Source organism: Protopterus annectens, chromosome 12.part0 (assembly GCF_019279795.1).
Source record: "Protopterus annectens isolate FY-2018-M chromosome 12.part0, PAN1.0, whole genome shotgun sequence".
In the NCBI taxonomy this organism is placed as follows: domain Eukaryota; kingdom Metazoa; phylum Chordata; order Ceratodontiformes; family Protopteridae; genus Protopterus; species Protopterus annectens.
Window position 1 is genome coordinate 1,120,718,845 of NC_056746.1, and position 18,057 is coordinate 1,120,736,901.

The 18,057-nt window shown below is 38.2% G+C and overlaps 1 protein-coding gene across 5 annotated transcripts in view; it reads left to right on the forward strand.

Annotated features, from left to right (window-relative positions):
* The window catches only part of ELMO2 (engulfment and cell motility 2), a 1,277,433-nt gene that overhangs the window by 624,783 nt on the left and 634,593 nt on the right, over positions 1-18,057 (forward strand). For all 5 annotated transcript variants that reach the window (XM_044090132.1, XM_044090131.1, XM_044090133.1 and 2 more), the window contains one exon: positions 6,476-6,516. In XM_044090132.1, the coding sequence (XP_043946067.1) occupies positions 6,476-6,516 (41 nt within the window). The remainder of the gene's footprint in view (positions 1-6,475; positions 6,517-18,057) is intronic.

Here is an 18,057-nt window from a genome sequence, read left to right on the forward strand (position 1 = left end):
TGTGGCAGCTAGGGATATGTGGTAAGAGACTAAATAAAAGATAATACAAAAATGGAGAAACTGGAAGCTCTGTTGTATGGATATGGATAGCAAGATACAAGCAGTTAAAATGTTTTTAGTCCCTTTAGTTTTAGGGTAGCTGGTGTTGATCACAGACCCACTCTCTTTATAAATTTGTTCTGGGGATACTTGGGATTAACATGGCTAGGCTTGTAAAGGCTCTAGGGCTGCTAGCCTAGTAACCCCCTATGAACTTATGAACATATTATACGCAGGTCAGGCATATTTTTTATCAACCAGAGGAGAAGTTGTGGATAGCAATTAATAAAGAGCTGAAGGATTTTATGTGGGAGGGGAAGACAGCAACAGTCAAGTGGGATAAGCTGATTCTTCCAATGGAGCAAGGCAGTTTGGGATTACCTGATTTGAAGGGCTATTTCAGAGCTACACAGCCAAAGCTGCTATACATTACACAAGCAGAAACTTATAATTCAAAGTGGAAAGGGATGATGATGAAACTGGGGGGAAGCTCAAGAAACAAGGAGAAACTGGGATTTTGGATGCAGATCCTTAAGGAGAATAACAATAAACATACAGAATATTATAGTTATAAAGTAGCAGAAAGTATTCTAAGTGCTAAGCCAACGTGACTGGAGAAAGGAGATTTTGCTGATAATGATGATTGCAATTAGCGATACAGACAGTAGGTCAGTGAGGGCTTTAATTTGTTGGAGAAAACTGGTAATAGAACCAAGGTACTGTGTGCAAAAAATTAGAGAGAGAAAGGTAATAGAATGAGAAGAGGCCAAGAATGTATTTGGTCTGCAGGACAGAGATTGCCTTCCCTGTCAAGGTTTGATGTCAGAGTATAGGCCAAGATAAGGAAATACGGGAATATTAAGTGAAGGACCAGCACTGGTAGAGTATTAAAATCTAGAGCAGAAGCTGCTGTTAAAAAAGGAATAATTAGTAGGGCATACAAAATATTGCATGATAACTCTAAAAATTAATCACAGGAGGTTAGAAAGGATTGGGTAGAGAGACTGCATAAGCAATTCACAAAGAAACAAGGATATAGGTATGTCTTCCAAATATGCAACAAAGTCTAGAAGGTTTAGGATCTATTTATATATGTATGTGTATATATACATATATATATATATATATATATATATATATATATATATATATATTTATATGTGTGTGTGATCCGGACACATGCTCGACTAGTATGTATCCGAATCACAAAACATCGAACACACATACACGAAAGCGCTTAACATCGACAAGCACTTCCATGTATGTGTGCCTGTTTTGTAGATCGGACTACAGTGCGGGTAAGGGAAAATTCCCTTTTCCCCACTGTAGTGCAATCTTGGAGTGAGAATAATAAAGTAGGGGGTGTGTGGGGGGTGCAGGGAGGCGAAGCCCCCGTGCAGAAACGTAGATTTTTTTTGAACTACACATACATGGAAGCGCTTTTCGATGTTAAGCACTTTTGTGTATGTATGTATGTTCGATGTTTTGTGATTCGCACATATGCTAGTCGAGCATGTGTCCTAGACCCATATATATATATATATATATATATATATATATATATATATATATATATATATATATATATATATCTATCTATATATGGTTTCACCTCATAATCACGAATTGCTGAAATATCGAATTTCAGCAATTCGTGTCCATGAAGTCGAAACCTCAAAATAACGAAAGTGCATAATCGCGAACAGGACTATGTCAAATTCACACATGCATTTACGTTATCTTACGGAAGTGTTTGGCTGGGATGGTGTCTGCAGTTTAAGGTACGTGATTGTGTGTGAGTGTTTTTGTAACTTTTAGGAGTGGGTTAAAGTAGGGAGGTGGAGGTATCGAGTGTGGTTGTTGGCTATGTGTGATTTTTTTTTTTTTACTGTTTGTGCGATCTCAGAGTTAGTATATATATATATATATATATATATATATATATATATATATATATATATAGGGGTGTGTGGGGGTGTAGGGTGGCTTGCCCCCCTGCATTTGTGTAGTGTAGGTGTGTGTCTGTGTGATGTTGTGTTGTATTTAATTATTTTGTGGTGTGGGTGTTATGGTTTGTGTGTTGTGTGCTGTATGCTGTGTGTTCGATGTTGTGGTTTTGTGATTGTGTGGTGTCAGTGTTCTGATGGTTTCGGCTTTTTACTGTTGAAATGCTGAAATTCAATATTTCAGCATTTCTGCAATATGAAGTGAAACCATACACACACACACACACACACACACACACACACACACACACGCATATATCTATATGTGTGTGTGTGTGTGTGTGTGTGTGTGTGTGTGTGTGTGTGTGTGTATATATATATATATATATATATATATATATATATATATATATATATATATATATATATATATATATAGAGAGAGAGAGAGAGAGAGAAAGAGAGAGAAGAGTGCTACAAAATCCTGAAACCCAAAATCCTGAGACCAACATCTTGAAAATTCAAAATACACAGGATACCAACACTTACTGTATTCCAGCACAAGTACATACAGAAACATATTACCCTTCAACTATAAGCATGGGGGGAAGCCCTGCTTATACTTGGAGAAGAGTAATATGGTTTGTCTTTTATTTGTTTCTGTACACACACTATCATGAAACTGTGACATCTATATGCATACATGTACATGTTGCTCATGTGCGCGCGCGCGCGCGCGTGTGTGTGTGTGGATGTGCGCGTGCGCGCTTCTTTCTGTCTGCCCATAGCATTTCCTGACTTTTACATATCTCCTGTACCTCACCACCTGCAATAAGAAGATGTGCACACAGGTGCTACCTAAGTGTAGGGTGCACAGGCTACTATGCTATGTTCCTTTTCCATGTAGATACCATAGAGATGAGAGCTTGTGGTATTGTTCAGGTGTTCACAGGCGACCATGCACTGAGCCTAAGTTTGAAATGCCTCCCTGCTTGTAGCATTGTACTGCTCGACTGCTAATTGTGCTTGTTGCAATATTAAAATGCATGGCATGCCTTGAGCACAATAGGCTGTATTTTTCTTTTCATGGCACATGGACTGTGCATTAACTGTTTCATAACTATATTCTTGGGTTGTGTAACTTTCAGTCTAGCAGATGAGACACCTTCTATCATTCATATGTCTACAGAGAGAATCAGTGTCTATGAATCTGGCTGCAGAAACTTGAAATAATACTTAAAGCTTGATTGCAGTTGCTGCAGAGGAAACAAAAAAAAAACAGTGAGAGGAAGACTATATTTAGGCTGGAGAGGCAGTGTATAATGGGCTCTGCACGTCCTAGTGTGCACGGGTAGCAGGCTTTTTGCAGTTTTGAGAAAACCCAGTTTGTTATTCTGCTCCACACTTAGGTTATGTAGCTATTAAAGAGAATAATTGTATCAAAGAAGATGCCCAGATACTTTAAAGGAAAGCATAGTTTCCCACTGATGCACTTATCTGGATCAAGCTATGACAGTTGCAGGGTTTAACAACAGTTTTGGTGCTGTTTTACGTAGAATAGGCATAGTTTCTGGAATGTAATTAAAGTGGAATCAGTGGTGCACGTGATCACGTGATATCAGTTCTGGCCATGCATTTTACTAATTACTGGGTGATTAGACCGACCCTGTAAGATCACCTTGCCATATGTATATCGTTATAGTTTCCTATTCAGGTCAGAGAGTTTTGTAGGCAATGATTTTGGATAAAGTAGAAAGGAGTGAGCCCAGACCAGCTCTTGGGGCTCCCTGCAGGACCATTACTAAGGAGGAGGCTGAGTTTTTGATTTAACCTGAAAAGGCTCCATCAGCTAAATAGCCAGTGAAACACTGAGTTGCAACTAATCCTGTGACCAAGAGAAAGTGGTCTGCTGTGTCAGATCTTTTTGTGAACTGCCAGATATGACACACTTAGTTTCCAATGTTCCTTATTAGAGTAGATATTGCCTGCAACTCTATGTCTCTTTGAAGTCATGTTTCTGTTATAAAATTAAGGTTCTTATGTGCTACTTTCTCTGCTGATATAGTGGGGTATGGAATACTATTGCAAGTGAGGTAACACCAACTTAGGCTAATGACTGTAGTCATTACACCTCTGTAAGGTGTATGGTTAACTTAAGTTACTGGAATTCAGCATGGAACAAAACCAGTTATCAGTGATCAGATGTATATGCATCTGGCAGAGGGGCTGTATTGTATAGGGTTACAACTTGTCCCACTTTGCGAGGGACAGTCCCTCTTTGGGCAGTTGTGTCCTGCAAAAATCTGTAAAAATGAAAATGTCCTGAGATTTTAGGGCAAAATTATTTCCTATATTTTATGTAATAGTTGCAGAAAACAGTTATTCTGTATCTGAAACACCTAAATGTTATAAGAAACAGAATAAGCAACTAAAATGCTACAAGAATAAGCTTTTATTTAGGCAAAAAAGTGAAGTTCTATCCTTTGTACTGGTTGTGGGTATGTTTAGGCCTGCAAAATCTGATATTTGTACCACAATTGTCCCACTTTGGGCATTTGACAAGGTGGCAACCGTATATAATGTAAGGAGACAGAGATCTACAGAAATTGCAGCAAGAAGCAGTTTTTTTCACCAAGTCCACAAACTTTGTAACTTGTACTCTAGAGATCCATCCAAAAACTGAACCTTTTTACATATGTGTTTTCAAGTTTCCACTAAGGTAGCAATACCACTTCAGTATGAAAGTTTATAATTGAACTAGTTTTGTATTGATAACAAAAAAAGAGAGGAAAGGGGGCAACAAAAGGCATAGCGAGCCTGATGCCTGCAAGTTCAGGACATGTTAAGGAAGTATCACATCAGTAAAGAAAAATGTTTCTTGTCATATAACACCATTCACTGTAGCCAATCCATTACTAAAGTTTATTAACACCCCAGCCCCTTCAGCATATTCAGAGACAGAAAGTTTACTACAGCATTTGTGTCGTTTTGTTATACATTCGCAGTGAAAGAGGATTCAGTACCTGTTGTAACAATTCATTACTCTGAGCATAATGTACCACTATGCTATCACCTTTACTTTGCATGTGTTAAACTCTGCCATATTAAATTAAAGCAGCATTCTAAATCTTCGTATGTTAAATACAAATTAAATTAAAATAAGAGAAAACAAAGCCCAACAGTAGTCATTGTGTCTCATACAGTCAGAAACGTAAAATATACATTTGTATTATGTGTGTTGAACAAGTTTGTTCTGCGTTTGGTTTTCTCTGAAATGTTAGTATCATGACAGTAGTAAGATAGACAGGCCCCCTTTGGAGCTCATTTGTGTCTGAAGAAACATAAAGCAGAACATGATCTGTTGTATGTCAGAGAGGCATTGCAGTGGATCTAGATTGTTGAGATGACTTTGTGTTTTGTAAATCATTGCTTCTTGGCATTCATCTTTTTAGCTTCAAACGGGAGAATCAAAATAAATAATGCTTTATCTACAGTCACACACAGTTATCTTCTGGGAGCCAAGCTTGTATCACTAACATTTACATAACCCAGATTACCTTGTGAATGCAAGGAATTAGTTTGAACTTCATTTTATTTGAGTTTTAATTGATTAACTCTCACCTTTGTATGTTATTCTGTAATTCTTCTTACTTATGTATTGGCTCATTCTAACTGTAAAAAATCATAAAAGATGTTTTTTTTATTCTATGTATCTAATTTAAATTTTCATGCTTATATACTCTCTATGTAAATATGATTGCTGCTGCTGTCAAACTCCTTATAACTGATTGTAATTGAGTTGTGCAGTTCTCCCTAGGCCTCCACTGAAAATGGACATGTATCAAGTCGGACCCTCCCGGTCAAAAAATGTAAAATAAAAAATAAATAATAAAAATAAAATAAATGAAAGGTGGTGCTCCTCAAAAGGTGAGTATAAACAGACTGCTAGTCTCATGTATATGTGCCATTAGTAGACCTTTCACTTCTGCAGGGGTCTAGAAGACCCCATCAGTTTTAGGCCTTATATGAAGCGAGATATGAACTGCTGATGGGGGCACTGTGTCACAGTGGAAAACATTGTTGCTTCATAACAGTAGTTTCTCTGGTTCATTTCCTAGCTGAGGTGCCTTCAGTGCAGAGTCTGCATGTACTCCCTGTGTTTATATGCGTTTTTTCCAGTTGTAACAGTTTCCTCCCACCACAACAGATAAGCAGTAGGCAGATTTGTGACTTTAAATTGTTCCTAGATGCAATGAATGTATATGAAATACCAATTTAATGTGAAACTTTGATGCAGGAAAAAGACACACTCTCCTACTCTGTGCCAAGCTGTCCATACTGAATACACAACATGGCGATTTCTCCCCATCCAACCATGTTGTGTATTCAGTATGGACACTAATAGCATTCTTTTTCTCTTTCAAAGTACTTAGAACCTGCATCAAATATTAGCAGTTATTCAGTTGGAAATGTTCTTTTTTCTTTTTCAGAAAAAGCCCCTGGCAGTAATCATCAGGGAAGTATGTGATGGGTAAGTTGAATTTTGTATATGGATTTTATTTGCCCTTGTCAAATGTGATAGTGTTAAAGTAAGATAAGAATCCTGGAGCCTGAAGGTTCTGCTTTCCTTTACTTTCCACTGTTTACAACTAGTTAGAACTTCAAGACTTTGCTAATTTTAAGGCTTTGCATATAAGTGCACTAGCACAGCATATAGTTTTTATAATGACACTTAAAAGAGGAGGGGATGACAGCTCTTATTTATATTGACACAGTTAATACTCTATATATCATTAACATATGTCAGCATTTTCTTGTATAGCCCACTTTGCCTGGACTGTGGGGCATTTGCAATCATTTTGGAAAATGCAAACTCATCCATCTATTTACAGTGCCATCGTAAATGAAAATGTTTGCATGATACCATTCTTATTATGAACAAATGGTAAAAAGTCATGGGATGAATCTAGTGAAACCAGCTGCTCAGATTTCTTCTCTGCCATAAAAGCACTCTTCCCCATGTCAAGCTGCTTACTACAAAGGTAGAACTGTAGCAAGCTCATTGCTAACGTTATTAAACTGTTCAGCTGCTATCTGCAAGGGTGAATGCCACTTCAGCATTCATTTAAGAAGCCACAATACTTTTTTTACTTGAATTCCTGCAGTCATGCCTCATCTGGATAGTGACCCATAAAATGCTTGTATCTGGGGCAGCCGCCCCTATGTGCAACTCTAGTTATGGTTCTGCGTTGAATTGTAGGTATTCTCCACATCTTTCCTTGATTCACTGTATTTACAAAAAAAGTATCTTGGCAGCTATAAAAAACTGTGTTTTCTATTTTTGGACATTGTGGTGTTTGGTGTGCTTTTTAGGAGTGATCTCCACACCTTTCTTTTGTTATCTTGCAGGTCTTTCAGCTTAGATAGTGTTTAAACAGCAAATCTTAGTCTAAGAAGAAATTAGCATTTAAGCCTATGCAGAGTTCTGGGAGGAGAGGCCTGTTTAAACCAAGTTTGTAGAAGGTAGCTCTCAAAAAGCTACCATGAATACTTGCATATGGTTCTTGTAATGAATGCAGTCCAAGTTTCTGATCACTGAAGATGGTACACAGAGAAGAACAGGGAAATGAGACACTCTTTTCAGGTTGAAATGTGCACATACACTAAAAAACTGTTAATGCAGTAGTTAGTGTACATTTTTGCTACCATATTGTGTATTTGTAAGGAGATTGTGACACTACATTTATTTGCTTTGTGCTGTGTGGAAGCAAGGATATTTCAGTCTTCAAAGAGCCAGTATGTAACAAGCATTGCTAGATCTTGGGAACATCTACAGACATTCACAGAATTCAAGCTGCCATGTCTGCTGTGTTCAAATTTCATGACATTTTTTTTGTTTCTATATATATGCCATGAATTTTAAAATCAGTACACCAACCAGCTGAATATTTTACTTTACAATTATCATCAGCTGGAGAAAGTCAGCAAGAAGGACAGAAAAAACTTTTCTTCCACAAAAGTAATTTTGTTACAGCTGAGTATATACATGAGTATTTCATATAGTTTCTTTTAATAGTTTCAAGTAGAATTCTGTGAACTGATTTCCTTCATATAATGAAAACTCAAACAGAAGGAAAATATGCACATCTGTAACATACAAATACCTGCATGATTTTGGGCAAGACACATTCCAAACTGTACAGACCACTAAATTTTATAAACCATTACAGATATGTGTGTGTGTGTGTGTGTGTGTGTGTGTGTGTGTGTGTGTGTGTGTGTGTGTGTGTGTGTGTGTGTGTGTGTGTGTGTTGGGGGTTGGAATGCAGAAATGTGGATTTAATTTGTGTGAAAGTATCACTAGGAAAATTTGCTTGCTCAGCTGCTTTTATGGAGCTTTTTGCTTTTATATTGTTTTTCTTTTCTTTGTTCACTTGTTGCTTGCCAACCTTCATGTCTCCCTTGACCTGACTGACCCTTTCATTATCTTTGACTAGGAGTCATTTGTAGAAGGCCATTTTCCAGACAACAATCAGAGTTTAATGCCATATTCACTTTACCAGTGTGACATAAACTAGCTGAAGCCCCACTATGTAGATCTTTGGCATCTGTGCTTCAGTATATGCCTAATGCCTGCTATAATGCCTGGGGGTCTGACACAGATGACTTGGGGTTGAACCCTACCACAGCCATCAACATAACACCTGCACCCATGTGCGATGGCTCTGTTGATCAGTAGCCAATTACAGTTATAAAAACACACCACTGGTAATGGGCTGACCAAGCTGGCTTTGGATATGGATATAACAGCCTAACAACCTATTGTGCTAAATAGTATCCTGTTGTCAAATAAGACTTATTTGGCAAATAAAGATGTTAAACAATACTTGTGTAAGGTAAATATGCAAAGTATATACATTTGCAGGGAGAAACAGAACACAAGCATGCAGAGTATGTAAAAGGACGACTGTAAATAATATTAGCTAGATAACCTCATTGAATGTAACTAGAATAGTACTGAACCCCAAATGAGCTAATTTACCAGGACACTTGTATAGACAGATTATAAAATAGCAAAATTAGATGTTAACACAGCAAAGTCTCAAAATGTGGGTTTATTATTTTCTCACATGAGGCAGAACTAATTAACTCAGTTTTTATCACACATAGAAACCAACTCAAAGAGTAAATAGAAGCAGACAAAAATTCACATATTTCTAACTGCTTGCACTGACTCTTAGCTCAAGAGTTTCCTGACTGCCCCCCTTTTACTACTTTCCTGCAATTACATGCAAATAACTAGTTATTTCCTGAACCAGAAACATTTCTTACAATTCCTACATCTTTAGCAGAATAAGGTTACAAGTTTTATACATATTTTCTATGTGTTACTGTGATGATAGAAGGTACTGCCAGCTATGCTAGGAGAAAAAGGGCAGTAGATGTGTAGCATATGTGCAGCACTCTGTAATCTACTTCAGCCTCAGTCTAAGAGATCTTCTAACAAACGTCTTTTACAAGTCACAAAAACTAACACAATCACTTTGGAGATGATCTTTATGATAATTGAATTTCCATGACTTGGAACTTAACCCCCCAGCACATGCTAACCACTACCACACACTCACAGTTCAAAATACGTCTGAAGTCCCATCTGTCTAATTCTTGGCTCTGCTCTTGTTTAACTCCTGTTTGATTATCATTCCCTTTTGTCTAACTCCTGCCTGACATCCAGCTGTATTTTTTTTCTTACTTGTCTATCTTCCTCTGTAGACGTTTTCTGTCTATGTGATATATGTCTATCTTATCTCACCTATAAACTCATCACAAATATCACCTTACTTTCTCTCTCAAGATACTCCATCCAATTTTTTCACTGGCATCCTAATTACTTTATTGTACCCAAACTCCTCACTTACACCATGTACAGATTTTTGCATACTAGAAATAGTGGCATAGTCACATGTATATAAATTCAATATGTATAACACATGAAAAAAACTTTTTGTACTATTTTTATGTACTACTTATGCTTCTTTATATATGTCTTTTTGTGTATAACATTGTATATGTATTATGTATAAATTCTGTTCTTTTGTTTATGTTACTACTGAGTAAGATTACGACCTATGTCTTTTGTTACTTGTATCTATTGAGGCTTTCCCCCTGGGCATCTGCTGAAAATGGGCCTATGCCCAGTCTGACTATCCCAGTAAACAAAAGTCAACTAAACAAACAAATATGCCAGCACAGCTACCTAGAATTGTGTAAAGAATTATATGTCATTTATATATCAAACTGACTGGTACAGATGCTTGTGTTGAAAAATGTGTTTGTAAAGCTGCTTGTGTTAAAAATGTATCAACAGTGTGCCCTGCTGGGCAGAAAAGAAATATACATGCATTAATGTAATGTTTAACTGTATATATAGTAACGGGATACTAGAAGAAAAGAGGTTAATCTCAATCCACCTGACTTTGAGAAATAGCAAGAAAATTAAATTACTGGGCTTAGACCATAAAGATGTTATCTCACAGTTTTGAATGAAGCCAGAGACGCAATATCTGTAAGAAGTATGGTTTATTAGCTCCTGTAGGAAGAGTAGAGGTGTTTTATGGATTTATGACTTCCAGAAACTGCAGCAGATCTTAGCAAGGCTCTGCGTGTGTGTATTATTGACAGATAGGTGCTAAATCCTGGCAATTTCTAGCAATGGGGGGGTTGCATGGGAACCAGAAGTCAGATGACCAGTTGTATGTGATTTCATTCAGTACAAAAATAATGTTTTAATATTAGAGGAGACTGAAGTCTCAAGAGCAGTCTGTTCTTGTAACCTGAAAAAGAAGGATCTCTCACCTACTTCATATTACCTTGCTGTAGTAAGTGACCGGAGATAGTAATTCTCTAAATCAGTTAAGAAAATATAGTGAGATTAGTTAAGTATTATTTTTTCTGTAACTGTGTGAACATGTCCGCCTGTGTTATTTTTAATATTTCTTGTGATTGAAACGTTGGTGTTTATTGTAAATAGATATTCAGTATTTTCATGTTCTTTTATTATTTATTAATATATTTAAACCTTTCATTGTGGCTGCTCCTTTAGAAAATATTTTAACCTTTGATAGTAATTATATCTATCTATTGGTGACACTGTGGCCACCCCTGAAAGCCTGGCTGTTTGGTCAACACTACCATTTTTGTTAATATTAATTTCACTCAGTATAATTGGGTACCCTTGCAAGAGCCTTAGAGTAGCTGGCTTTGGGGTGTCTGGTGGCAGGTTAACTACCTTATAGTTTGGGCAGAAGGGGGCATAGCTAGTAAATCTGTGCCAGCCTTTCCATAGTGTGTGTGTGTGTGTGTGTGTGTATGTGTGTGTGTGTGTGTGTGTGTGTGTGTGTGTGTGTGTGTGTGTGTGTGTGTGTGTGTGTGAAAATCAAATCGCAAAGTGTGAGCATGTCAGCTACTTGGAGCAGAGACATAAACAACTTGTTTTACAGAGAGGGTGATGGAGGACTCGGCTTGGATACTCGGCTGTGGACTTAACTCTACAGCTGTGCCAGTAGGGAGTCTTACTGGGGTCCTGGAGGGAGACAGATATAAAAAAAATCCAAACCCCAGACTGACTGTGTTCCCTGTGTGCTCTTAATGGAAATTGTACTTGATGCAGAGAGGTCTGCATCTGGAAATACGGAGTGTATCCATTTGTATTCCAAGTGAACATCCCTCTCCAGTGTCAGTGGTGAGGATTCAGGCTCCTTGATTACTGGCCTAGAGTGGGGACATCACAGTTACATACAACAAAAATACAATTCTCTTTCACTGTCGGGGCATCTTATAAAGGTGATTCAACTGTGCAGTTTCTTTTGGAGTTTTCACAAAGCTTGAATGTAGCTTACCAATGTGTCACAGTCTGAACTAAGAAAAAAAAATCTTTCCCATGGCATGTATATATATATATATATATATATATATATATATATATATATATATATATGTGTGTGTGTGTGTGTGTGTGTGTGTATATGCTACAGTGTGGATGACCTAATGGTTGAGTGCTTATGCCTGTCCCTTTAACCTGCATTTGCTGTGGCACCCTGCCTTGGCAGTAGTTTTATTGTTGACCAAGCTGCCACCACTTCCCTCAAAGGATGGACAAGACAATATTCTTCCCTTACCCCTGTCAATTCCTCCGGCTCTAATTGTCCACTGCAGGTTGGTCTATTAGCATGAAAGAGAGAAATCTGATTCAGAGATATGGCAATGCACTGAACTATGAAACCCCTCTTTTGAAACGCAGAGCATTATTATGTCTCTGAATCAGAGATTAAGCTGTCATACCTGACCACACTAAAGTTATCCATAACAACCCATGCATTATGTTAACAAACACACACACACACACACACACACACACACACACACACACACACACACACACACACACACACTCTCTCTCATATATTCACTAATACATAGTCAAGCCTCCCACACTTACTCTTAGTCACAGAAACCATAATGCACACACTAACTTGCTTCAGCACACACACACACACACACACACACACACACACACACACACACACACACACACACACACACACACACATTCAGCATCTGCTACCTTACCTCCCCAGTGAAACCACCTAAACAGACCTCCCCCTCTTACACACATTCAGGGTTGTTTGCCCTTGAAAACATGCACACACATGTCCACCACACACATACACACATACACACACTGACAAACCCACAGCTCTTTTGTACTTACCTGCACCTCAGGTGTGACTGAGGGAACACCATCTTTTGATGGATTTCACTTTGTCCTTCTAAAGTAACATTTTAGTCAACCAAGCAAATCAAAAAATTCCAACATGTATGGGGAGACCACAGGACTAATTAGCCCACTGTCCCAGATTGCTGCATTAGCTTGCTGGTTTCTCATCAAGACTGTTATCTGTGCTAAGGCCCCATGAGGGGAAAGCTTAGTGGTAGATCAGTGTTAAGAGTCAGAAAAGCTTACTCTGATGCACAAATTTCCCTAAATAAGGCTTCAACATTGTTGCAAGCCTTTCTGAATCCTACGGCCTATCTTTTGATAGATTTTGTTATAAAATTTGGTCCTGTCTTAATATTTCAGTGAAACTTGGCTAAAGGCTGAGTGCTGTTACACTCCTGGAGGTGCAGTGCAATGTTTTCTAAGTTATGTTTAGTTTCTCAAAAAACTGTTTTTATATTCAAGTCACACGCACCACACCACACCATAAATTTGTGTCAAGATAGTCATAATGCAACCGCATTGCTGGGAGGTTAAATGCATTTGCCTAATGCTGTCATGCCTCAGTGTGCATTTAAATGTCCTATAGAAATGATACACTTCTCTCATGTGAAACACCTATGCTTAAAAGTGGTGCCAAGTAATCATTTTAGTGCTGCAAATGAGCTTCAGCACCTAACTGTCTTTCTGAAAGCATTTTGCAGTTAGGATATTTGGCAAATTAAGCTTTCATTATACACACAGTAAGTAAATTCACTGAGTTTAGATGTAATGGCGTGTAAGTAAAAGAAAATCACTGAGCTCTGTGCATCTTTTCCACCTGAGTGGCTATCTTCTCATTTTCAGAACATATGCATCCCTTTAAGTGTTTGCTGGCTGTCAGCCATACTGTGCATGTTTAATCCCTTCAGCATGTCTGTTTCATACAAGAAGTTATAAAAGGAACACATTGGTTTGATCAAGATGTTGCAAATGAGACAGTTTTCCCATAATTCGTGACATAAAAAATGTATACAATGTTTAGGTAGTAACTGTATAATGATCTGATGTTTGCTAAATAAGAGATGATTTACGAGTCAAACATTTTCTGGTATGCTGTAGTAGGTGTTCTTTGTTGCTTCACCCATTAAAACCTACAGTCACTTTTTGTGTATTACTGTAGCCCAGTTCTTTTTCTTTAGTCCTTCCCTATAGCGCACATCTCCTGCCCCCCCCCCCACACACTGTTTTGCTTTGCTATATAGATCCATCAGTATCTCATCTCTGCCTTCAGTGTTCGGTGATTTAACAGGTGCCATTTTGCTCTCGTTTCACCCCTTAATATGCAGCTTTTTTGAGACAAAATGAATATTGATAGTCCCACAGTTCCTGTACTCTGGTTCCTGTCTCCACTCCACTACCTGTTTCTGTTTTATTGGCTGTTTCACATAATTCACTGATTCAGCTTTAACTGTATGCGTGCTGTTCTTGTTCTGCTTCCCTTTCATTTACTTGTGAAAGATACTTTGGTGCTGAAGTTAATTTTCAGCACTAAAATGATTACTACAGTCTGTAAATCCTGATTTTTGTTCAGGATTGCTAATACACTTGCAACATTATTTTCAAAGATGTCCTGGGTCCAGGTTAAAAAGCTACATTCTTGAAAAGCATAAACACTGTTCACAGGACTTGCACTGTAAGTAAGCATATTTGTACACTATTACAAGAGCTGTATATCGTTTTAGTGTCGCTTGAGTAATATGGGTAGTTGAAGTTATAGACTGTGGTATGCATTGTGTATTTTGCAAAAGAGGCAGAATACAAGGCCTTAGATCCTTTTTTAAACAGCAGGGTATACTCTGGAGTCAGAGCTGTAGCTAACTTTTCTGGTGCCTTGGGTGCCAGAAAAAAAGTCCTCTCACTTGTAGAAGACTTTAAAAAAAGTTCTTTCTTGTTTAAAAAATATAACAAGCCAGTGTGGTGAATAGCTTTCTACATCTCGTACCACACAGGAAGAGCTAAAGCGCTTCAGCTGTGACTGAAAATGTACTATCAGCATCATTTTTGAATGCAGATAGTGCACTACAGACCAGTCAACATCTCTCTGATCTCACCCCCTAACACCTTGTGCTAAGGGAAGCTGTTCCATTTGCCCCAACCTAACTATGTCTCTGTGTTATGGTGTGCACTCTAAATAATTCATGAGTAATGTACAAGGGATCATAGAATGCAGCATGTACTAGCTTGATAACGTGGAGTCAAACTGAAACTGGTTAGGGTTTCACTAAGTGTGTCAGTTTACCATTTTTGAAAAATGAATCTGGTGATTCATTCAATTAGTTCCTCTTCATCGTGACGTTTATATTTTTGTTTGTATATTTGATTTTGTCAGAAAGAGTTCTTGTAGCGTCGGTAGTTATTGTTTTTACTATGGGTATCTGTGCTTGTAATGGTGTGGGAGGTCTTTTGTACATTTTTGCAGTTACAGCAAGATTGCAGAAGAATGGGGCTAGGGAGGTTTCGATATTTATAGTCACTCTTCTGCATTTTGAGTCCTTTTGTTTTCATCAGCACTCAGTGCTAAAATCGCCAACATTTCAACAGAGAGACGATCAAATGCCCAGATTTTTGCTTCACATTTTTTGTCTGTTTCTCATAAAATTTGTTGTTTCTGGCAACACACTAAGGATGGAAGTCACCAAACAGTGACAGACATTTGAGTTTCAGACGTCGTAGCCTTTAGAAATGCATGCTAACGCAAATTCTGTTATTCTAGCAACTTTCTAAGTTTATAAGAGCAATATTTAAAATCTGTCCCTATTTTTTGGGACTTTATCCACCCATTTTTTTAGGCTTTGTCCAGATTTCCTGTGCTAAGAGGTTGAGAACTATGGAACTGGTATGCATTTGGAAAGCTTGTAACACTTTCTTGAGCACATTAGAAGATGGCCCTGTAGTAGTAGCAATAATAAATGTCCATGCCTCTCAACTTACAGACATTGAAAGGCTCTCGAAAGTTAGGAAAATACAGCCAAAAATCTAGACACATAATTTGAATAATAAATAGCACATATATCTTCCTACTTTCAGTACGATTGTGGAAAACTATTCAGAAACACTATTAAAAAACTGAGTATGACAAAAATTATGCAAAAATATATTCATATTGTCAGACGTAAAATCTATTAACTTTAGTGAATGATACTTTAAAATTCTAATTCAGAAAAGTCATTTAATTATAGCTTTTAGAAATGGAGATGTAAGATATAGGTCCTTTGTTTTTAAATTATTGTTGCCTGTAATAAGTTAATTATGCAACCTGGTTTCCTATATACTAAACAGCTTCAAAATCATGTTTAGTGGAGGGGTTCAAAAAAATTGTGTGAAGGGGTAAATCAAGCCTGAAAATAGGTATGTATCTTCAAAACTAGGTACATCATGTGAAGGGGTGAACCAAATGTGAAAGTAGGTCATACCTCCAAACTAGGTACAGCTGAGACGTCTGTGCTTATTCTAGTAGGTAGTCTCCAACCCAAGACAGGGAGAATGTGTAGATATCCACAGTAACATGGGTACTGTACAGCGGAAATGTGTAGATACTGACAGTAACACAATACTGTACAGGGAGAATATATCGAAACCCACAGTAACATAGGTAGTGTACGGAATTTGTAGATACCAACAATAACATGGCATAGTACAGGGAGAAAGGGGAGAATGTGTAGATACCCACAATAACACTGGTAGAGTATGCAGAGAATGTGTCGATGCCAACAATAACACAGGTAGTGTATGGGCAGAATGTGCAGATACACACAGTAACATGGGGAGTGTACGGGGAGAGTGTGTCGATACCCACAGTAACACATGTAGTTTACGGTGAGAATGTGTACATACCCAGAGTAACATGGTAGTCTACTGAGAGAATGTGTAGATACCCACAGTAACAGAGGTAATTTATGGGGAGAATGTGTAGATACCCACAGTAACACATGTATGGAAGAATGTTTAGATACCCACAGTAACACAGGTGGTTATAGGGAGGACGTGTAGATACCCTCAGTAACACGGGTAGTGTATGGGGAGAATGTGCATATACCCACACTAACACAAGTAGTGTACAGCTAGAGTCTTGATACTCACAGTAACACAGGTAGTATACAGGGAGAATGTGTAGGTACCCATGGTAACACAGGTAGTATATGGGGAGGATGTGTAGATACCCACAGTAACACAGGTAGTGTATGGGAGAATGTTTAGATACCCACAGTAACACTGGTAGTATATGGGGAGGATGTGTAGTTACCCTCAGTAACACAGGTAGTGTACAGGGAGAATGTGCAGATACCCACACTAACACAAGTAGTGTACGGATAGAGTCTTGATACTCACAGTAACACAGGTAGTATACAGGGAGAATGTGTAGGTACCCACGGTAACACAGGTAGTGTATGGGAAGAATGTGTAGATACTTACAGTAACACAGGTAGTTTATGGGGAGAGTGTCTAGATTCCCACAGTAACACAGGTAGTGTACTGGGAGAAAGTGTAGATACCCACTGTAACACGGGTAGTGTACTGGGAGAATGTGTAGATACCTACAGTAGCACAGGTAGTGTACTGGGAGAATGTGTCAGTACCCAGAGTAACACAGGTAGTGTATGGGTAGAGTATGTAGATACCAGCAGTAACACAGGTAGTGTACAGTGCGAAGGTGTAGATACCCACAATAACACAGGTAGTGTATGGGGAGAATGATACCCACAATAACACAGGTAGTGTACGGGGAGAATGTATAGATATCCACAGTAGCACAGGTAATGTATGAGGAAAATGTCTACATACCCACAGTAACACAGGTGCTGTACCGGGAGAATGTGTAGATACCCAGAGAAATGCAGGTGTGTAAAGGGAGAATGTGCAGATATGCACACTAACACAGGCAGTGTATGGGGAGAGTGTATCGATAACCAAAGTAACACAGGTAGTGTACGGGGAGAATGTGTAGATACCCACAGTAACACAGGTAGTGTGTGGGAAGAATGTGTAGATACCCACAATAACACAGGTAGTGTGTGGGGAGAATGTGTAGATACACGTACTAAGACAGGTAGTGCAGGTGGAGAATGTGTAGATACAAACATACTGGTGTATAGGGAGAATGTGTAGTTACACACACACACACTAGTGTATAGGGAGAATGTGTAGATACACACACACTAACACAAGTGGTGTACGGGGAGAATGTATAGATACATATACTAACACAGGTAGTATATAGGGAGAATGTGTAGATACACATACTATCACAGGTAG